General features: G+C 39.6%; 1 protein-coding gene across 2 annotated transcripts; it reads right to left on the reverse strand.

The window, feature by feature from the left end:
* Positions 1-2028: 2028 nt before the first annotated feature.
* On the reverse strand, positions 2029-24121 carry C1H21orf91 (chromosome 1 C21orf91 homolog). 2 transcript variants are annotated; one of them, XM_086764083.1, is made up of 5 exons: positions 24098-24121; positions 23485-23614; positions 7032-7565; positions 3550-3612; positions 2029-3081 (listed from the first exon to the last, which is right to left on the reverse strand). In XM_086764083.1, exons 2-5 carry the CDS (start codon positions 23606-23608, stop codon positions 2921-2923), a joined length of 882 nt encoding a protein of 293 aa, XP_086620209.1. In that variant the 5' UTR covers positions 23609-23614; positions 24098-24121; the 3' UTR covers positions 2029-2920. The 2 variants fall into 2 exon arrangements, with proteins under 2 accessions (XP_086620209.1, XP_086620200.1); XM_086764074.1 differs by having other exon boundaries at positions 24027-24111.
* Between the last annotated feature and the right edge of the window lie 287 nt (positions 24122-24408).

The raw sequence follows: 24408 nt of genomic DNA on the forward strand, positions 1-24408 counted from the left end.
ATTAAGCTCTTAAATGGATCTGTGTGATATGCTCTTTTATACTCATATGGATCTAGTTTTGATCAAGCAAGACTCCTCTTTGTGAATTGTATTATTGTCTAATTGAGCCTTCGATCCAGCTGTGTTCTCACTGTTGGGAGTCTCCAGGCACTGCAATACAAATAAAGTAACAAAAGGTTTCAGAATTCAGTTTAGGTGGATATTTTTATTGGTAGTATGTTCCTTTCTTAAAAAACGGAACCAAATTTCTGCCCTTTACCACTAGCAATTGCAAAAAAAAAAAAAAATCCGTAGGAATTTAGTGTATGTTTTCAGAGAGCATTTCATTAAGGTCCTTCTGTTTAAGTATGCCACTTTCTGGACAGTTCTTGTTACCATTTAAAATAAGCAATAGCTTACAAAGCAAATGAAAACTGCTAAGTTTTAAGCTGTAAAGAGTCTCAAATTGGATTTTATTTGATAAGTGTTTGTAGCCTGAATTGCAAACGCAAGCCCCACCTCATATAAAGCTTGTTCACTATTCACTGAACATACACACATCTGGTGCCTGAAGGATATCATGTATATTTCATATACAGAAACAATTCTGATTCAATGCAAGATTTACACCAGACATTTCCCAGTGAAAGTCAGGAAAGCAATGAGGAATGAAATACTAGATATGCGATTATAGAATCATAGAATGGTTTGGGTTGGAAGGGGCCTTTCAAGGTCATCTAGTCCAAGCCCCCTGCAAGAAGCAGGGACATCTCCAACCAGATCAGGTTGCTAAGAGCCCTGTCCAACCTGGCCTTGAATGTTTCCGGGGATGGGGCTTTGTTATAAGCATTTTCTTGCAGCACGTTATTTTAAACCAAAGTACCCAAGAACACAGCCATGTCTACCTTCTTGAAGTCCTCTGGGCTACAGAAATGTGCAGCAGAAACTGCAGTTCAGAGCTGCAGGACAGCTGGGGTACATGCTGACCCTCTCTGCATCTTGAGCTTAAGAAGAAGAAATGGCTATATAGTTATTTTCTTTTAAGGACATATGCTAGGTGTATGCTTTCCTTTTCCCCTCACTCACAACTGTATGGAAGGCAAATGATAAAAAAAGAATTGGTGCTTCCATGGCTTATGCACCCCAAAAGTTATCCTTCCTAATTATAATCCATCTTAAAACCAGTAACTTGCTTGGATCAAAAACCTAATGTAACAAAAATAAAATACAGAAATGTAGTAGGAAGAACTTAAATTGTAGATGCTATGCTTTTAGTTATCATAAGAGTAAACAACAAAAGTGGAAATACAACTGATTTCTCCCTGCTATCTAGTGAAGTCGAGACCCTCCTCGGTCTGATCAGACACCTGGGGAATTCTAGATCCAGCCTCGCTCAGACTGCACGATTGTCATTTTCACGGATATGAGTAACAATGGTATTTCTCCTCTCACCTTACTCTTGCAGTTGTCCTAGTGCTGTATTAACAAGGTGTATAAACTGCCATATGGAGATTAACCCATCTTCTGACAACTGCAATTAGGGATTAGCTAGTGCACATTTACTTATAGCCCCACTTGCGTATGCAAGCCATGACATCACCGTTTTTTTCCCCTCCTAAACCACAAAACACTCAGACAAACAAGTTCAAGTCCCCACTCATGCATACTCTCAAGCTGTTTAAAACCCCTTTCAGGGCTCTTACAGGAACATATGGAGAAAAAAAAAAAAAAAAGAAATTAATCAACCTGTCCTATGTAGTCCAGATACCACTATAGGGAGGGTAATGAATAAACCTAGTCTGAACTTTGGCTTAATTTTCAGTTTGGTTTTAAAATCAAATCCAAACCTTTCTTCATGCTAGTCATTCGCAGCTCTACAAACAGTCTTTTTGGCGGATTAACTAAGATGTCTCAGTATGGTAGACTGATAGAAGTTTAGAAAACAAGAGCCTCTGCTTTTTTAAATGTATCATTACTACCTGCATTTCAAAATGAAAACACCTTATCATAGTCTGATCCAACTTTATAAAAAAAATCATAACAAGGTAATGTAGTATTACAAATTTATTTAGCTTCTTCCAAGTAATTTTTTCAGCATTGAAAATTTCACACATATAAAACAACTTCAACTTCTATGCATTAAAACCAAAGTAAGGATTTTTTTTTTTTTTAATTTAAAGGAAGTGCTGTGCTTTGTGTTTTAAAACATCTCATGAACCAAATTCTTCAGTTATAAAGCTAATAAAAATAAGTGATGCACCACCACATTTTTTTCTTTAACATGTGAGATTCATCTCTTTGGGAAAAAAGGTTGGGTTTTTTCTTAAAAATTGTATCATGAAAGATACAGACCTGAAAAAGGATGAACAATCATACACAAGGCATAAACATTACACAGAGTAATTCAGACATTTTATAAAGAGATCTGGAAAAGTACCTAAAATAGTGATATTTGCTTAGTATAAAATTTCAATAATAAAATATTGCTCGTAATAAATAAGAAAACATGAGTTTCATTAATACTGTTCTCCCCTTAAAGCTCTCTTGGATGTAACATGATCAGACCTGATCAAAACTGAAATTTGTATTTTTCCTCTGTATGAAGGAGGCAGGTTACAGGCTTCAGGTCACTCTTTGTTAGAAATAATTTTATTATCAAGAAAATCCAGAATTCATTTCAAGGCTCATGCGTAGTTATGGGCAAAACAAAAACAATCCCTAAGTATGGATAAACCTTGTTACAGCAGATTTTAATACCTACAATGTTTGCCTTTTTTTGTTAAAACCAAAGTGGAATAAGACTTCTTATGGATTACAAATGCAAAGAGAAAGCTGCCCAAGATTCCTTAAAAGCTTCTAAATATTTGTGCAGCTGTACTGAATGGTTATCAAAGCTGTTAAGGAAACTTAGCTCTATAGGGGGATAGAAGCTGTATCCCCTTTATATGGGGACATTTGATTTCGCCCCTGCTCGTCCCATCTGTAGACATGGCAGTTTGGAGTAGTTCTTCAGCAGCTGCTCAATAGCAATATGACGGACGTTGAGCTCTGAGGCCAAGGAGTCCTTTTCTTGGACCTGCTGCGTCAGCTCTTCAAACACATCTGCAAGAACATTATTAGGTGAATGCACTTGGTCTCTGTACTTTCATGGAGTTAAGAAGCAGTGCTGAACATTACTGTGAAAGAGGCACAGACACTTAAGTGGGCTCAGGCACAAGAACACCACTTTTTCTGGTTCCAGCACAGCTTGGTGTATGCATTGTAAACTGAACAAGATCACCAGTTTATAGTTTTAGGTGGCCTGAGCCAAGGTAAATCAGTTTGTGGAGTTGATTACAGTTAAAAAACTAAAAGAAAATACTGTAATTCAGGTGCCAGTTTGCAATGCCCCAGGCAGTTACATAATAAAAGCACATACAAGTTTATTGGTCTATGCGGAAACGTGATACACAGATTTCAGTCGAAAACTTAGCTGATAGTAAAGCCATCGCAATTTATTTTTTTTTTTTAAACAAGATTTTCTTTATTTCAAAGCAACACAAACCCAAAAGAGTATTGAAAAATTCTCACCCTGGATTTGCTTGAGCAGTTTTTCATTAAGTTGCTCTAACTCTGCAGGAGTCATCATAGTCACTGTAACAATAAAATCTGTTATTACTACTACTGAAGTCACATAAGCATCCCTTAGCAGACTCCTATTTTCTCAAATTGTCATTTGTATTGTAATAATCAACAGATGTGTGGCAGTAAGTCGGGGCAACACTATTTATCAGTCATTTGTGGAAAGTTACAAAGTTCTCTCTCATGTTCACAGATGAGGATTTACCCCATAGGAAAGCCTCCTCTTCAATGTCAAAACGCTGGGAACTCAAGCCCTCAAAACAGAAGCATCCAGGATCAGAACTGCTTGTAAATTGCTTACACCTTTAAATACTTTACCCTCCTCTGACTGCAAAACACAGTTTCCACAGTACAACCCCTGCAAGTACCTCTGTAATTCTGAGCAAGCAAACAATTCTGATGCAAGTCCTGCTTTGTTTGCAAGCCTACAGGAAATAGCTTCCAGACAGTTTTCAGCATGCAGCTACCTGTTTCGGCTATGAAGTTTTTGTATGCTTTATGCATATAAAATACACCTTCTGCATGTAAGAATAATGTATACAGTTTCCACTGAGTACCTCAGTGACAAATGACGAAGAAATGTCTTCATTTGATACAAAGACCAGTGTATAAAAATAGGTTTACTTCTCACTTTCATGTGCTATGTTCCTAGGGAGAACTAAAAGATGCTGTGCACCATTCAAAAGCCCTTCTGTATCTCAGGTTATGTGTACACTGATCAACCCTACAGAAAATACATATTAAACCTCAGAGGAAGGAGTTGCAAAAGCATTCTATGCAGCCCTCGATCAACAGTAACAAGTAGGGGAACACTGGCCTGCTTCCTAGAAATCTCGCAACCCGGCAGTGGCCAGCACAGGTTGGTGCCATGGTTGCTGCCGAGATGCCCTAGGCAGCATGGTGAAAAGTGACAATCCTGGTCACCACAGGAAGATACAGGGCACTGAAATGAGCTTTAAGACCTTGTAATTTTAAAACGCTGCAGCTCAAAGCTCTCACTGCATACTTGAGAAAAATCTATGCTGCAATCATGCAGCTTTTGTTCATAGACTTCTCAGTGCAAGAGGTTTCTATATTGTAAATTTAAAGTGTAAGTTCTGAAAAGGATGGTTTGTACAGGATTATTTGATTGTCCTAAGCCTTCTCTTTCAATCTTTGTCACATCTTGCAGCTGTGGGATATTACCCTTCTGTCAGTATTGCCAAATAAAAGAAGCTGGCAATAGCTAAGACCACCTACTTGTTACTCAAGACATAAAACCACTCAAGAGTGAAACAGATTTATTTTCTCCTCCAAGAGCCAGGTACAGCAGTGCTTCTTCCTATCTTTGGCTATCAATAAATACAACTGGCAATTCCCTTCTCACATCTTACCATCCTTTAAGTTAACACTTTTTAAGCTCCATGATAACCCTGGTTGGATTTAATATAGTAATTGACACCTTTACAAAAAGGTCAAGAATTTTTTCCCGTTTAATATCCAGTGGTAGGATATTGCTCCTCGTTTCTTCACTATTTTCATCAACGTTTCATCAACTGCAACAGATAGGCAGGTTCATACATTTCATGTGCGTGAGTGTGTATAAGGACAGGGCTGTTTCATGTTACATAATTCTGATACAGAACGGAAAGTGAGAAGGAACAGAACACCAAATTTAAATGATAAAAGATTATTCAGTTCATGGGTGAGGTAAATTATAAAGAAATATTGACCAAGCTGTTTACAGCTATATTAACAATTTTTTTTTTACTAGACTGCTACGTTGTTACAGGGGAGGTACTGCAATAAGAAGGTACCTAATTCTGGCAGAGAAAGTCTGTATTTTAAAGAGAAACTTAGACTTTGTCGTAGTTCAGCCCCGATCGGACCAGACTACGCAGAGTACTAACCACTATACGATCACTATATTATTATATAATAATAGAGTCTCCAAATGAATGTCTTTTAAAGCTAGATACAGCAAAAAGATTATAAAAAACACAACATAAAGCAAAAATGCTTCAGAAGTGCTTTATGCAGTCATAAGAGGAAAAAAAAAGAAAGAAAAAAATCTGTTATCATGCTCAAAACAGCTTTATGTTCCCCTGTCCCAAAATCAGAGAGATAAATTCCAAGTCACTAACTTCAGTTAGATAACCCCATAAACCAGGTCAAGCTTTCATAATTCCTCTGTTAACTGCTGTCCTGATTTATGTAATCCCAAAGTATGACTCCAGAGGACAGGTGGTCAAACACCACAGCATATCTGCTTTGATTTATGGCTTTAAGACTACTAATTCACTCCAAATGCAACATGAAGTATCATAGAGCAGTTAAATAAAATCCTTTTAATAAGGAATGTGAAATGACTGAACTTTGCAACGACAAGTTTGTTAAAAAAAAAACAAACCAAAAAGCAGAGTCTAAAGAAACAGATTGCACCTTTTTATAGTACCTCTTCCTCTCACTCTTCCAAGATTCCAAAGTCCATTATTACCTTCTTTTTCATTACCTAGTTTTCCACTGAACATTTTCCCAGCTTTTTTGTCTTCTTTCTCAGGCCTTTTGAAATTCTGAAATCCTCTCCAATTACTTTCCTAATCTACAAAAGTAAGAGTGGATGTATTCCAGTTTAGGACCAGGCACTGTTCTAAAAGCAGGAGGGTAACTCCAGAGATCTCTAGAAACTTACTCATAAGACATATCATGTTGGCTGATTCCAGAGACACTACATTATCCTAGATTTTTCTAAAGACTTCTTCTAGTGACTTTCTTCTTAAATAACGGAAAAACTTATTTGCCACTGCTTTCAGTGCCACTGCAGTCATCAAGAGAATTACTCAGGTCTACTGCTACAGCCTTTAAGGAGACATAATGGCATATGAACCTTCCCCTTTTTTACGTTCAATAAAAGAAGGAAAAAAAATCCAGTAAAATGCACAAGGTAAGTCTACTTCTATTAAGAACTTGTAATTTTTTATGTTGTTTCACAAGTTTGCTCTGCTACCTTACCTCTAATTTCCCCTATTGCTTAGGGCAACTCTATAAAATGTAACTCAAGGCACCGCAAAAGTTCAGTAAGAGTTATTTTTAGGAGTTTAGTAATCTCCACAGACAGGACTGTGCAACTGCCAGGACTAACATATTAAAGTGACTGTAATCAACCATAACAGTAACTTTGTGTAAATTAGGTACATCCTGTATCACACTGGAGTGTAACTAACAAGAAAACTAAAAACAACCACCAAAAAAACCCTGCACACCAACTAAACCTTCACACCATTTACTTAGCCATGTAGCCTTTTTCTTCACAAGTTTAGAGTAACTCCAAGCTGTTAAAAACAAGCTGTATTGCAAGCTGTGAATTAAGGCCCTGTGGGGACATTAAGTGGTCAGATATTTCAAAGAATGCCCTTGCTTGCTAGGTTGTGTATAAACAGATATATACTTACAGTCTTCCCTGCTGTATTGAGGATGCCTTCTATGAACACTGGCAGGTAAATCACCTTCAGCTTTTTCAGTTTTCTGGGCTTGGTTGTGATTAGACCACAAAACACTGCTGCAACAGAAGTTAGCACCTGTTTCTTGTAACACACCAAGTCTGAAATCAGTGGGTTCTCTTTGTTCCAAAAGAGTTTGTGAGCAGCTCGAGATGCTTCCAGAATTCCCACCTATCCATTTTGCAGAATATCTAGGTACTGGGGAGTCAAATTGTGGGAGTAATTTTCTATCAGTCTGATGTCTGAAGTTAAAAAGCTGGTGTTGAGATGTTTTTGAGCTTTCAGGATCAGAGTCTAAATCCTTGTTTTGTGCGTACTGTATGATCCAGTTAATTTTTTTGCTCAAGATATTTTTTACTTCTGCATATGTACTTCTAGAGAGCTTTGATCGTGGGCAGTTCTGATTTGCTATTAAGTGGAATTTTTCAAAGCAGTCTCTGTGCCCCCTTAAAGATCTTGTATGTAGAAGATCTGTCTTTGGTACTCCTGTAAAGACACAATAGGAAAAAGTTCATTTAGTGTATACTCAACTAATTTTTCAAAATCTTTACTCACAAGCAACCAAGAAAACAAAAACTTAACCGATGCTTTCCTATTAACAATCTTATCACTGATTTAAACCAGGATATGTGATACTCTAAATTTTTAAAAAAATTCCACTCAGTCTTGAGTCTTTAGCATACAAAGTGTTTCACACACAATAATCTCTAACATAGGATTTACAGACTACCTGCATGTGCTTCTTGAATGATAACATAGATGAAGCAAACCGCTAACTCTGTACGTATCGCATCACACCTATACATAAGTGCATAAACTGTAGAGGTAAAATAATCCCAACTATAAATCAGGAAGTTCTATGTAAAAATACTGAAGAGTATTTTGAGAGCAGCCATTCATGCTCTGATCTTCCCTGCACAATATTATGAGCCATCTGCTCAACAAACACTGTACTGTATGGGCTTGTGTCATCCAAACGATCAACAATAATTCAGACTTCAGTCTTAGTTTATTATTTTGCACTGGTACAAGCCTGCAGCCTAGAGAGTAGCAAGTAGAGAAGCCAGTTCTAATACTGTCGACACTTGCCAACATGAAACAGTCCTGAAATTAATTTCATGTTAAGATAGATGTTTATTCTCCTCTTTGCTCATCTTCGTTCAAAGACTGTCAAATAGCTACAGCAGGTAACCTACTCAAACCTCAAAGTAACTGATAGTGACTGACATGTTAAAAAGAACACAATCTGCGAAGATCTACAGTTGATGAGTGAACACAGATGGTATGAGAAATGACTATTTCAAAAAGTTAATAGTACTCCAGAACAAAATTACTTTCTGCAATTTCAGTGGATATTTATTTTTCTTCAGATTCACCTACACAGTAGATTCAGTATCCAAATCTAGAATATTGAACAGCTCGACATTTATCTCAACTCCCAGTTTAGTACTTGGGAGGTTCCAGGTATAATGAAAAACACTTCTGTCAAACAAGTTCCTCATTGCAAATAATAAATAATATACCTGTGAACCACTGGTTGAAAGTGCTCAAAGGTTACTAAAGCCAGAATATTTAAATCAACATACGATAATGTAATTTGATATTTGAAACTAGGTGACATGAACCAAGCTGCAGCCATTTTACCTTTCAGCACAGAAGGAAGTATATAAAAGTGATTAAAATAAAAGAAAAACTAGGAAATGCAACAGGTAACAATACTGCATAATAGAGAATTAACAAAGAATTAGCAGAAAGCTAAGTATTACAACTGTTCTCGGTTATATCTGACTTACCCTCTTAAATTCTTGTGATAAACTTTAATCCCCCCACCCTAAGTGATGAGTAAATGATAAGCTGTTTTTAAGTGATTAAGTTCTGCAAAATCCAAAACTACTCTCAAAACTAAGTTACAAAGGTAAAATTCTTAACATGAAACCAGTGAAACAAATCCAAGTGCTTCATTTTTATTATCTCACTTGCTGGTAACTGGTGTTTCAAGTCGGGAAGTTCAAACATTGAGAGTAGTCATTAGAAATCTTTGATTTTCTGCTCTTTGGGCAGCATTGAAACTCAAGAGTACTACTGTTCTGGTCAACTTTCTAAGAGCATATACAAAATTTATAGGACAAAGTGACAAAAAGAGTGGAAAATGAAAGACGACAGTAGTGGAATTTATTTTTTTCTTAGCAGTAGGGCAGAAAGGTGAAGTCATGAAAATAGACTCTCCTTCTGTCCATGAACTAAGTATTGGAAAAGAGACACATTCTAACCAGAGGCATCTTTTAAAAAGGAAGTTCCCAAGCCAAGTAGAAAGGCAAATCTTGTCTTTATGGGCACAGAGTCAAGATTCTCACTCTACACCTGAAAGTATCTTTCAGCCTCTTTCAGCAAGTAGACATTCATTAACTTTTCTTCAGCTTTATATGATCTACTGCCTGCTTGTAAGGCTATATTCCCCCCTCTATCTCTACAGAGACTTAAAAAAAAAAAAAACAAAACCCACCACCAAAATTAACATTTCTAGTGAAAACAAGGGAAGACAAGTCATTTGTTTTGATGACTCATCAGTACAGTTTAAATATAGCAGCTCTGATTAACTCAAGTAGGATGATGGAAACCCTTTAAGCCATCAAGGAAGAGCAAACACTGTCAACTGAAGTTACAAGGCATATATTCACAACATTGCAAACCCTACAAAACCAGACTTTGTTCAATGTTGTTTACTTCACCCAAGTGATTCTTCAACATGCTATGCTGCCAATTCTTACAGCACTTCCTTTTACTTACAGAAAACATCACCTAAAAACCAAGTTTCACAAAATTATTTTAATACAATAACGCTCAGGAACACACCTAACAATCTGACTGCAAGTTGAATGAATGAAGACAATGTCTTCTGATCACACTACAGAGTAATCCTGTCTAAAGCAAATACCTGAAGATTTGGTGAAGACGAGGGAAGAGAACTGCAGAAAGCACAGTTAGTAAGTCTGGGACAAATGCAGTTTTACACAGATTGATTCTAGTTCACAGCTGCTAATAGGCACTAACTCCATTTCGCTCTCAGGATACCACCCTTCTACCAACTTAAAAACCAAACATATCTAGCAAGTTTTTCCTTCTCCTTGCATTCCCTCCTTCTCTACAACTAAGGAAAAAATTCCTACACTGTTTCAATTAAAAAAAACACCTGAATCTTCCAAGTTTAAGAAATATTTTTGGAGCTGGTTCTAGATGCATGGCCTCTTGCTGTTAGGCCCTCTGCCTGGAACACCTGATGAGGCAGGTCAGACTATGTTCCCTCACATATACACACTAACACTTCTGGGGCAATCAGAAAGGAAACTCCTGCACAAATGATCGAATACATCAGTCTCATTTAAAAAAAAAAAAAAAATCCTTTGACGCTTTCTGCTTTAGTATTTCCACAAGAACAAAATGTTACTTGTCCAATAAGAACTGGATGAGGATGTGAGATCACACAAAACACACACAAAAAAAGAGAACAAGTGCAGCATGACTTTATGAAGCCCCATCTCATTTTTATGTCTAAGCCATAAGCTCAAGGTTACTTAAGTCTTGCCTTCTGATAAATATATCTTTTAAAGGAATTATGAACATCGTTAACTTCCCCATTCCAGAGACAGGCTGCTCAAAGAAATTTATTTCATCAGAACACAGCAATATTGGGTATGCCTGAAATAAGCAGCTATTACAGAAGGACAAAAAAAAAAAAAGGTTACTTCAAAAGCCTAAGTTTTGTTATTTATATGCCACGTATTAGCCACAACATCACTACTTCTAAACATAGAGCAACACTTCCAGTATCCTTCCCCTAAACCAGAACTTACAGCCTTCTCTAACTCTTGCTCCACTGAAAAAAACCCTAAAAGGGCCTGTCTAAATACTCTTCCATACACTAAGGAACAGAAAACATACAAAGCCAGACTGGTTTTGTACACAATTGCTAACAGACTTGTTTCAGCTTTCACATAAATGGTTTGGATTTCTACTGTAACAAACACATGCAAAACCAAACCAAAACAAAAAACGCAAAACAACCCTAAATCTTTCTTTTGTACTGAGGTAACAATTAGTCCTTTCCTACACACGGGACGTGAGTAACATCAGCAACTAACCTTCTGGAATTGCATCCCAAGAGCTGGGCATTCACAGCAGCTGCAGTGCCAGCACAAACTAGTAATGATGTACCAGTATTGCAGCAAGTAAGAGCACGTTCCTTTGACACAAATCCTTCTGTTGTGGACAATATCACCAGCTTTATGAGGTAGAAAAGATATCCATTTCTTTTTGGTAACACCTAATATTCCACTCAGATTACTCCATATTTTTCCCTTCATCATACCTGCAGAAAAATCTACCAGCTGGTAAACTGGCAAGGATCAAAGAAACGATATGTAAATATGATTCAGTTTTAGAAAACACATTATTTTATTCAACACCATATAAAGAGACAAGTACAAGGTAAGACTTTTGTACATTACAAGAAGTAATACTGTGATTTTGATCAAAAGCTATTACCAGTTCTGGGGATTTTCCCAGGGTTTCAGTTCTGCCTAAATGTTCCTGTTTCCTAACATTCACCTGAACTTTTTTATTCTTTGGCTGGTTCTTCAAGTCAGTAATCATAGAATGGTTAGGGTTGGAAGGGACCTTTCAAAGGTCATTTAGTCCAACCCCCCTGCAAGAAGCAGGGACTTCCCCGACTAGATCAGGTTGCTCAGAGCCTCATCCAGCCTGGCCTTGAATGTTTCCAGGGATGGGGCTTCCACCACCTCTCTGGGAAACCTGTGCCAGTGTTCTACCACCCTCATTGTAAAAAATTTTTTCCTAATATCCAATCTAAATCTATCTCCCTCTATTTTAAAACCATTACCCCTCGTCCTATCACAACAGGCCCTACTGAACAGCCTCTCCCCATCTTTCTTGTAGACCCCCTTGAGGTACTGGAAGACTGCTATAAGGTCTCCCTGGAGCCTCCTCTTCTCCAGGCTAAACAGCCCCAACTCTCTCAGCCTGTCCTCACAGGAAAAGAGGGCTGGAGCACCTATCTTCATGGCCTTCCTCTGGACCTTCTCCAGCTGGTCCATGTCCTTCTTATGTTGGGGGCTCCAGAACTGGACACAGTACTCCAGGTGGGGTCTCATCAAGGCACAGCAGAGGGGGAGAATCACCTCCCTCAGCCTGCTGGCCATGCTCCTCTTGATGCAGCCCAGGATGCAGTCGGCCTTCTGAGCTATAAGAGCACATTGCCAGGTCATGGTGAGCATCTTGTCCACCAGCATCCCCAAGTCCTTCTCCTCAGGGCTGCTCTCAATCCATTCCCTACCCAGCCTGTATTTGTGCCTGGGATTGCCACAACCCAGGTGCAGGACCTTACACTTGGCCTGGTTGAACTTCATGAGGTTGGCACGGGCCCACCTCTCCAGCCTGTCAAGGTCCCTCTGGATGGCATCCCTCCCTTCCAGTGTGTCAACGGCACCACACAACTTGGTGTGACCAGCAAACTTGCTGAGGGTGCACTCTATCCCACTGTCCATGTCGCCGACAAAGATGTTGAACAGGGCCGGGCCCAACACGGACCCCTGAGGGATGCCACTCGTCACCGATCTTCACATGGACATCAAGCTGTTGACCACCACTCTCTGAGTTTGGCCATCCAGCCAACTCCTTACCCACCGAGTGGTCTGTCCATCAAACCCATGTCTCTCTAGTTTAGAGAGAAGGATGTCGTGCGGGACAGTGTCAAAAGCTTTGCACAAGTCCAGGTAGTTGATATCCATTGCTCGTCCCTTGTCCACCGATGCCGTCACCCCATCATAGAAGGCCACCAAATTGGTCAAGCACTATCTGCCCTTGGTGAAGCCATGTTGGCTGTCACCAACCACCTCCTTGCTCTCCAGGTGCCTTAGTATGGTTTCCAGGAGAATCTGCTCCATGACCTTGCCAGGCACAGAGGTGAGGCTGACCGGCCTGTAATTGCCCACATCCTCCTTGTTCCCATTTTCAAAAATAAGGGTTATGTTCCCTCTCTTCCAGTCATTGGTGACGTCACCAGACCGCCGTGACTTCTCAAATACAATGGCCAGTGGCTTGGCAACTTCATCCACCAGTTCCCTCAGGACCTGTGGATGGATCTCATCAGGTCCCATGGACTTGTGCACCTTCAAGTTCCTCAAATGTTCCTGAACCTGCTCTTCCAGTACAATGGGCAGTTCTTCATCCTCGCAGTCCCTGCTTGTGCCTTCCACAGCTTGGGTGGTGAGACAAGAGCCCTTATCGGTGAAGACTGAGGCAAAAAAGTCATTGAGAACCTCAGCCTTCTCTATGTTCTGGGTAACCAGGACACCAGTTTCCTTCCGGAGGGGTCCTGCATTCTCCCTGGACTTTCTTTTGTCCCCTACATACCTATAGAAGCTCTTCTTGTTGCTTTTTATATCCCTGGCCAGATTTAGTTCCTCCAGAGCTTTAGCCTTCCTCACCTGATCCCCGGCCACGCGCACAACCTCTTTGTAGTCCTCCCAGGCTACCTGTCTCCGCTTCCACCCTCTATAGGCTTTCCTCTTCACTTTCAGTTGGCCCAGGAGCTCCTTGCTCATCCACGCGGGCCTCCTGGCCTTTTTGCTCAACTTGTTCTTCATGGGGATGCACTTCTGCTGAGCTTGGAGGAGGTGCTCCTTGAATGTGGACCAACTTTCCTGGGCCCCTCTTCCCTCCAGGGCTGCCTCCCATGGCACTTTGCCCATCAGGTCCCTGAAGAGGCCAAAGTCCGCTTTCTTGAAGTCTAGGGCAGAGAGCTTACCATGTAGTTTCCTTGCTGCCCCACGGATCTTGAACTCCATGTCGTGGTCACTGCAGCCATAACTATCAACATTTTTTTCCCACTTTTGAAAGTATATGTACATTTGTCCCTTGTATTACTTTCCAATAACAGGATTGCAGACTCTTCAAGTATGCCCTACCCTTCCTACTTATTTTTTCAAAGGGGGAAAAAGAACCTCAAAAAGCAGCAAAAAGCTCACACCACAGGTCATTCCTGAAGTGAAAGAGTCACAGTATGAGGCCAAACCTCAAGACAAATCATAAAAGAATGTAAGTCTGTGTTCACCATCCATTATTTGCTTCTGATTCTGGTAACTTATGTGTCCCTGATGAAATATGAATGGTATAACTTTACTCAGTAATTTCTTTGAATGTTGAGCACTTTGAAGAACAGGGCTGCTTATTTAAGAGTCTAGTATTTAGACAAAATATTTTTTTTAATATTTCAATTTGTAAGTTACTCAAGGTAGAAACTCTTCCCTATACTGGTACAGTTCTCAAGACAGAGAGTCCTAATCCATTTCTGCAAAATAATTTTGTAAATGAATGACTAGCAGTCAGGCAATTTAGAAAGTAGTACACATTTTTGTAACTTCTAGTTATTCATAAGTGCAAAGTCGCAGACAGAGAGTATATTTACCATATAACCAGGTGTGCAATCACATCTCAATCAGTTCTATCCCATTTTAAAGCATTTCTACTTCAAAGTAAAACAGTTACCATCATATAGGAAACACTACAAAGTCTACAAAAGCTCATTTCTGTCTTTGCAACTGATTCTTCATGAACTATGTATAACTCTTCTTCATTATAAAGTTATAGAACTAAGTTGGAATGCTTGCTCACATTTATATATAAAGCTGCCTAGAATAGTTTTCTTATTTGGAGTTTATAAAAATGAACAAGTTCAATTCAAAAGAAATGCTCTTGAATGACAAGACTACTTCTCATCCCTTCACAAACAAATGTTTTCATTAAAAAAAAAAAATCAGTGATCATTATCCTGCTTGTTTATCTTCCATAGTGTTTTTCTTTTCATTTGTTATTCTTTTTTTAAGAAAACCTTATTTAGTCTTTCAGCTCCATCAGTTGAAAATACTGTTAAAGAAATCCTGCATTCCCTTCTTAGCAATTTATAATGCAATGCTGGAAACAAATTGTTTTTGCAATGGTGAATAACTTTAGCTTATGCAGCTGAAGAGAAAAAAAAACCTAAAATTAAAAACTAAAATTAACAGGAATACTTTTAGACATATGAATAGTCAACTATAAGTTTGTACTACAACATTTGTTAATTAAAGCCATATTAAAGTATCTTTAAAGAATTTACAAATACTTATGGGCAAGATTTACACCTGACCATAGAGAACAGAAAAGAAAAGCTGCCCCCTTGGTATAATGCTAGTTTCCACCATATAGCTAGCTTCCACCTATGTATAAAGTATATGTGTTTATTAAGGATAGTCAAAGGAGAGTAAAAGCACTTCATAATACAAGTTTGCATAGTACTGGCAACGTGGGAGAAATTATCTGTTTAAGTTAGAACACTCTGAAAAGGTCCACTTCTAGTTTTAGCTAGTTATGGAGACTGCCTTCATAGCCAGTGAAGAAACGCTTCTCGGGCACTATTCACCTCATCCTAATACTTAACTCTATAAAGATTTGTGTTAGGCACCTATGCTTTTTCCTTTAATCCTGTAAGTAAGCAAGAACCCTTGTGAAAAGCACCAGTCCGTGGCTGCCTGCTTTAAGAGCCCCGGCTCTCTCTATATATTCCAGCTGCTGCGCCCCTCAACTCTCCACCTCACATACATACTCTTGAAACCGGGATGTTTGGCCAGCTCATGAACAACTGCTAGTGTCCACTCAGAACAATAAAGATCAGAGGAGCTAAAGTTTGGTTTATCTAGTGTACAGAGCTAAGACATGCAGTAGAAAGGGAAATGCTTACCGAAACATTAAATGTTCATCTATTCTAAGCCACTGCTGCAAATTAGTCTGCTCATTAAGAGTGCTGGAAGAAGCAGGGGGACAGATCTTATTAAGAAGAAAGCAGATTCCAAGACCTGTTCAAAATATGTTAGATAAAACCAGCCCATGATGACCTAAGACAGCGAGTCATCCACACATCTAAATGACAAGGGGTGGGGAAAACTGATATTCTTCAGTTGTCAACACTGAGAAATGGGATCATTAGAGACGTACTTCTCCAATACAACTGCCTGACAAGACTTAAAGCCAGCTGCTATTTTTAAGTGTATGCATGCAATTTCATTTGAGAGTTAAATCTTAAGATTTATTAGATTGGCTAGAAGGAAAATGCCAGTGCCAATCATTAACTTCCAAAACCAGACACATGGTAAAGACTAGATATTATCTCTCTCATAAATTAAAGTTCTCTCCTCAATTTCACATGATAAAGCCAGTGCATTCCACACATCAGGTGTGCATACAAATCATCTCCCACTGCATTTCTATTAGCTCATTTGTATTTTAGCACATAGCAAAGACATCCTATATAAGGCAGAACAGAGATCCAACTGACCCTTTAAACACATTTTCAAAATTCATGTTCCCTATAAACCACTTTACTATCTAAGAAGAGAGTTTACTACTGTATTAGACAAGCCAATACATTCTGATGAAAGCCTTACTACAAGAACTGCTATGTTAAAGATGTCTCAGACTTCGAAAGAAAAATCAATTAAACTGACCTAGAAGAGATCAGAAGCCATGAGACTGTATTTCTGTACTCTGGATGATGCCAGGTAAGTACCATAACTGCTCAATTCACTTATTTGCATGTACACACCTCTCAAATTTATACATAGAGAATTTATAAGTGTACTTTTAGAACTAGCCACACAGCTCTATTATTACTTAGTGGCACTTACACAGCACTTAGACAATTAAGAATAGCTGTCTTGAATTTGTAGTTAAGTGGTTTACTGGAAACTGCAGCTAGTTCCACAAGTCCATTCAGGTCTGCAGAAATGAGTCATATCCTTGGACTGCAAATGCTACCTTGAAACAAGTTCTCATCTGTTTAGCCTAAAGGGCAACAATGAAATTTTTTAGCTTTTGTTGCCAGAATAATATATTTTATTGGTTATTATTTCATTAACACTGAAAAAATAAGGATGTGTAATATTCTGGAAGAGAATGAAATTAAAGCAGCAGTTTCCAATCCTTTCAACTATACTTTAGAACTCATTTTACTTCAGCAAGATATTCTTCTGTAGGGCGTTACAAGGAAAAAAGTGAAATTTAAGTGCTTACAGCTTTTAACATTTTTTTTTTTTTTTGAGATGAACACAAAGATCACAGATTGAGGATATTACACAAGATTTTATAGACCTTAACAGGAAAAAAAAAAAGCTATGCAATAAAACAGATTTGCTTTCAACCTGGAGAAAGGGATGCACCAATCTAACGCTGAAGTTGCCTCCAATGCTATGAGTCTGTCAGCACTTTAAAGGACCATGGAAATGTGACTATTTTAACATAAATCAGAGGAATAGATGCCCAGTACTTACACCGTCTCTTCTTTCATACTACAAGACCTGGGATACAGACTGTCATTTGCTATTGAGCTATTGTTCAACTAAACTGAAATGGAAGCAAGACAGTTTGCTTGTCAGCTAGCATTCCCCAAGATGTTATCATAGGTAGCAGCACCAGATAAGCAAAAGACTAAATAAAAATCAGCTTAAACAATCAGATTTTCCCCTTCTATTACTTTTTTGTCTGTTACAAATCCTTGAATTTCAGGAAACTCACAGATTTTTAAATAATCCTGCATTAAGACATCCTAGTAAAAAAACAGGTTAAGATAGATAAATTAACGATGACAAACAATGTAAAACTAAATCATAATTATTACAGACTTTAAACTTTGAAACTCTCAGAGACAAGCCTGACATTTGAACAAATATATTCAGGTATTAAGCTCCTGAAGCTGAGATTTCCACAAGCACTATCCAGAGGGTCACAAAGCACGCATTAATGAAGGATACATCTGCATTGCACAATGCATTCCCACATAAAGATATCTAAACAAGTCTAAGCAACACCACAGGCAGCACAACTGCTTAGCGCTCCAGTCGCCTCTGCCTGCTCTGTGAAATACAGGCGAGACAGTTACTGCCTCCCAGTAGGAGAATTAGTGCATAGTTGGGCATCTCCACATGGCACCGCATTTTTATGAGGAAACCCTCCAACAGGAGTTTCCAAGCAGCTTGTAGGAACATCAGACTCAGGCAAAGGGTTTTGTCAATATACAGACACACACGTTTTTTTGTGTTCATATATGTACCCCCACCCTCCAGTTTTAACTGCAGATCTGTTAGCTTTATATATTTGCTACCAGAGTTCAGTTAATAATTTTCCCATATTATAATGAAATTAAGAAGGAAAATAAGTTTGTCTCAAACTAACACACAACATATGATTTCCTGGCTTATGCCACCTAGTTACATATAAATTTTAAATGTTTCCTGTTTCAATCCACAGATTACAGTGACATCTACTCAGAAAAACAAAACAGTACACAACAATCTCTGATGTTCACTTTGTCTGCACAAGGCAAACAAAAAACATCAAACTCCAGCAGACTCTCACCACCAGGATATTCTAAACCCCATCTAGAACTTCAAAACCACTGCATAGCTTTGTTTCTGACATATGAAATACTAAACTAACATTAAGTATCTTGCATATTTTAAAGTTTAAGAATCACATTAGCATTCTGATATGCTAAATCACCTGATAATGATCCTTCAAACACAAAATCCAGTTTTGCAATAAAGTATTTGTGTAGCTTAGTCCATTCAGCTTCCCTGAGCATGAATCCTCAAAGTGAGCTGAAAGAGCAAGTGCAACAGGGACAAAAGTATTGCTCTTTCAAGACACCCTCCCCTCTGTTTAAACTGAGGATACTACTAGACTCTCCTAAGAAAGTTACTCTTTCCCTGTTCCTCAAGAAAGCTGATTACACATAATAGGAGGAAGTTTAAACCTACACCTTGACTTTGTTTCTGTATGCCCATTTTCCCTGTTGTCCTTACTTTGTCAACACTTCTTCAGTCAGTTTCAGAGAAACAGACCCTATAATCCATTTACATCACTCCTGAATAAATTCTGAGACAGACACCACAGCTGAACTCCAAGCTGCACTCAAACCAGTGGTTTCTGTGAATTAACTAAATTTAGTAAAAAGAACAATTATATTTTAGGTTAAGCTATAATTTTCTCATTAGAAGACTAAAAATCTAGTATTACAAAAAAATATGACAGAGACAAGATTTCTAATAAAAACCAAAGATTTTATGACACAATTTCCTCATTCGGAAACTCAGAGTTGGTTAACTAAGACAGACAACAGATTAAGCTTTCTGTAGAGCAATCCTCTGTATAAAGCACAGTAAGAACAACTTGATTTTGTTTTCAATTATGTATTTTTATCAAGCTATTGTCCAAACATAACAAAGGTTACAAAAACCCACTCTAACATCAGGAACGTAAAGGCTGAGACATATCACAACACTGATCCAGGAAGAAATCTGTTGAGTCATTACAGAAGGGGATGTTTTCTGATTTGCTCACTTCTAATTACTCATCTTAATAAATCAAGACTATCAACAATGTTACCATCTACACGCAAGCAAACTTGCTGAACTCACAGATGTTGGAAGACAAAAAGATCCACCAATACTAAACTACAATGCAATTAAGTGTGGCTAAGTAAATGATGTTTCTGCAGTGTTTTATTTATATACCTTTGAGAAAGTCTGTTTCAGAGGGAGTTCAGATGGTTAAGCCTTGGGCTAGATCAGTCTCAAGTGCCTGGACTCAGGACAGGCAGTTTTAAGTGATCAGATACTGTCAGGAAGGGAAACAATTCTTCTCATCAGTTTTGTTATAGCACAATATGCCACTCAAAAAAGGAAATTGGGAAACCTCTTGCCAGAATTTCACACATGGAAGTTAACAGGGTGCTGCAAACCGTGGGAGTACTTAAGCATCCTTCAAGATGCAGAGCTGTGACTAATAGCCTGCCTGTTCTTAAACAGCAGCTATTTCCTACTTCAGTGAGGGAGAAGTTATACATACACACCAACACTAAAAATGAGCTAGCCTTAAGCACTGCCCTAGCTGCTGCATGAATATCTTTTCAGTGCAGCCTATTTCACTTCATGAATTACTTAAAAAATACAACAATGAACAAAATGAAACTTACACACTTGTTTTAATTGCTTGGATTTTGAAATGTAATTTTAAATAGAAAGGCAAACTATTAGCAAGACACTTATTTGTATGTGTGGAGTAGCACATCCATCCTGGGCTGCATCCAAACAAGCGTGATCAGCAGGCCAAGGGAGGCAATTCTGCCCCTCTACTCCGCTCTGGTGAGACCCCACCTGCAGTACTGCATCCAGCTCTGGAGTCCCCAACATAAGAAGGACATGGACCAGTTGGAACCAGTCCAGAGTAGGGCCACAAAAATGATCAGTGGGCTGGAGCACCTCTCCGATGAAGAAATGCTGAGAGAGCTGGGCCCGTTCAGCCTGGAGAAGAGGAGGCTCTGGACGGGCCTTATTGCGGCCTTTCAGTACTTAAGGGAGGATTATAAGAAAGAATGAGAGAAACTTTTTTTGCAGGGTCTGCAGCAAGAGGACAAGGGGTAATGGTTTTAGACTAGAAGAGGGTAGATTTAGACTAGACATAAGGAAAAAAAAATTCATTATGAGGGTGGTGAAGCACTGGAACAGGTTACCCAGAGAAGTGGTGGATGCCCCACCCCTGGAAACATTCAAGGCCAGGCTGGATGTGGCTCTGAGCAATCTGATCTAGTCGGGGATGTCCCTGCTCCATGCAGGGGGGATTGGACTAGATGACCTTTGAAGGTCCCTTCCAACCCTAACCATTCTATGATCTACAGAATTGACATGACTTACAGTCAATGCTGTTCAACACGTTGCTGTGTTACAATGCACATTAACTTCATTAAAACATAAGCAGGAGTTTAACACAAAGATATCCAGTATAACATTCTGAGTTAGGGAATTATCCATTTAATTCCGTACTCAGGCTGCCAAAAGATTGCTACTTCAGATGTATATAAATCATAGTCTTTGTCACAGGAAAATACAGGAATGCAACAGATGTGTCAAAAGTAGGAAGAGGGTGACCATGCATGTAGTAAAGAGTTCAGCTAAAAAGTCTTGTTATTGTTCTTTATAAGGTTAGTTACACAATCTGACTTATACCATCTCTGCCATCCTTAAGCCTCCTCTCTCTATAAAAGCAGTAACAGTATATCTTTTCAAAGTGGTACATGGAAGACAGAATATCAGGAATTGAGGTATTTTGATGCTATAATAATAAAAGATATTAATACTTTTATTATGCAAAATAAAATATTAAAATATACCGGTCCATGTAATTTCAGGTGAGCTTTCATCAGTATTCTGTTCAGATTTCTTTTAAAATTAACTGAAAATTTAGAAGATTATGCAAAGTAGTCTGCTGCACAGATTAAGTCTTTACTATTATCAAGTCTACTTAAGAGTTGCAGAAAAAAACCCAACCCAGCTGCTCCAGCTAAAATACATGATAATTTTATAAAGTAATATCCATAACAAGTGATCTTGACAAATCCACAGCTTCCGAAACCAGAGCATAGAAACCATCCAGCAATTTTTTAATGCATCCTAGTTTATCTGTTTCAACACTTCCAGAACAAAACTAGACTTTGAATGTAATCAAAGTACTTAATTCTCATTAAGGCAATATGTTTTTTTTCTCTAATTTTAAAGCCTAGAGAGAGAAACATCTTCACTCCACTCCATACTGAAAACCATAAACCTATCATTTTAAAGCAGGAAGAAAACTGAAGCAGACTGACAGGCTGTCTTAGGTTAGACAGTTGCTGAGTTTTATCAAAAAGTGCAAATACACAAGCATGCCTCTTCTAAACAAAAGCATAAAACATACTAATTACTACTGAAGTATGAAAATATTGTTCAGATTAGAACATACTACCTCTAGCAGTAATAAAGATCTTAAAGGCGTAAAATTTCTTTTTTTTTTTTTTTAAATCAAAATAGTGTACTGAGTCAGTGTTTAAAAGTGATTCCAATTTGCTAATACATTTTTCAGATTTGCTAATACATTTTTGTCAGGGAAGAAGAAAATTTAACAGTAATATTATCTTTAACAGGTAATAAAAGTCAGATGCACAACAGAAAGTTTATAGAATAGATATTCTTACAGCCCCCTACATTCCAGTCAGTTTTATGCTTCTACGTTTCAGAATATGCAACTAGATCACTGGGTACAGTGCTCATCTCTCATAGCACTTTACCCTCAGAAAGAATCACAGAGTATCTGGAGTTGGGACGGACTCATAAGGATCACTGAGTCTAATCACAGACTGCTTAAATCTGATCTGCATTGTCCAGATACCACTTGAACTCTGACAGGCCTGGCGCTGTGACCACCGCCCTGGGCAGCCTGGTCTGAAGACCTGATCTTAAGACCTTCAGTGTACTCTCATATATATCAGAGTCACAGTAAATCTTACTGTCTGTCATTAAGAAATTGGACTATTCACATAACAGCATTAAGAACTTCATATTCAACTGCCCTGTACCAGTTTAGATTACTCCAGGTAGTCACACGCATGTACAAGTGGCAAATACAACTTTATATAACTAGAACAAATTACTTTGTTGCCCAAAAATCAAGCAACAATACTTCTACTTTAAAAAACAAAACAAAACAAAAAACTTATTTGACTTAAAAAAGGGAAATAACTAATCTACTACTCATTCATGCTCAACACTTGATTCATACACGACGAAGAGGAACAATATGGGTAAATTCTTCAGCAAAACAAGGTTTGAAATTCTAAAAATACCACCTTGGAGGTCATCAACAATGCTTAACAAGACTAGTCTTTTAAAAGAAGATAAACAAAATTCCTACTTTATAACTCAAAAACTTTAAGAAGCTTTGATAATAAACCCAGTTTTATCATATTACATCTATTACCACCTTATGAAAGCAAAAATAAATAATCCTCTGATTGGTTCTGGTGAAAGTAAAACACTGATCTGCTTCCCAAAAAACCTTTTATGCTTTAGAATTTGCTACTTACCTAAATTTTATACACAGACCTCGGTAACTACTGAACAAAAAATCCTGAATAAAGGCAGAACATATACTCCTCCCAATCTGAATTAACACCAGAGGTCTAATACTAGAAGGTAGAACTAACACCAGGGCATTTCAGAAGCTCTCGAAAGGGGGTCATCTTTAAACTACACCTTTACATCTAGAGAAGCAGGCACTAGAGCAGCGAGGGCACCCACCTATACCAGACACAAGCTATTTAGGAACCTAACAAACTAGTCTGGCCAGGAAGAAAACTTTGTAAAGACAAATATTTTCAAACCTAACCCTTTACGAAAGCTTTCAGATAAGCTTGATTTACGTTCAGCTCCAAGCCAAGCAGTCTACGAAGAAAGCTTGCGCAAGATGACTGGTATTAAAGCGTTACCTTCGATGTTCAGCTCAAAACAAACGTGGCAGAACGAGAGTGTCTCCTTCTCGGTCCCCAGCTTGCAGACGCTGCACACGTTGTCGTCGTCCAGGTCGATGCTCACAAACTGCTCCTCGTTCATCGTGCCCTGGGGGGAGGAGGGGCGGTGCAGGGGCACACGGGATGGGACCGTTATTCCAACCGCCACCCAGGGGAGGCAACGGCCGCCTCGCGCCCGGGGAGGCGGCAGGCAGCACCACACGCCGCCCTCAGCCACAGCCCCGGCCCCTCGCCGAAACCGCCGGGGCTGGGGAACGAGGGAGGGAGGGAGCGTCCCGGGAAAGTTTCTTCCTCAGAACGCCGGGAGGCGGCGCGGGCAGCCCAGGCCGCACGTCGGAACGGGGGCCGGCTGGGGCTGAGCCCTCCCGCCGCCTCCCCGCCCGCGCACCCCTTCCCTTTCCTCCCCCGGGGGCTGCCCCATCCCATCCCATCCCATCCCGTCCCGTCCCGTCCCGTCCAGCTCCCCTCTCAGCCTCACCCTCAAGCTCCTCACCCCCCACCCCTTCTCCGCGCACCGATGGCGCGGACGCTCCGCCACTGCCAGAACCGCCCCGGCCCCGGCCCCACTCACCGCCGTGCCGTGCCGTGCCGTGCCGTGCCGTGCCGTGCCGTGCCGCCCCAGCGCCGCGCTCCACTATTGTTCGGCCGCCAGCGCCTCTGCCCCCGGACCTCGGCGCCAAGCACCGCCCGCTGCTTCCGGCCGAGTCCACGGCTCCTGCGGGACGGGGGGCGCGGGGGGATCCTGAAGGCGCGGTCCGTAGCGCCTCGGCGGCTGGCGTCGCCCCAGAGCGGTGCAGCGAAGGGCGATGGGGAGAGACGAGCGAGCGGCTGCCGCCTCTTCCCCCCTCCGTGCGGCTACAGCGGCCGGGAGCTCCCCTGCTC

This window comes from Chlamydotis macqueenii, chromosome 1 (assembly GCF_036417535.1).
Source record: "Chlamydotis macqueenii isolate bChlMac1 chromosome 1, bChlMac1.mat, whole genome shotgun sequence".
NCBI classification, from domain to species: domain Eukaryota; kingdom Metazoa; phylum Chordata; class Aves; order Otidiformes; family Otididae; genus Chlamydotis; species Chlamydotis macqueenii.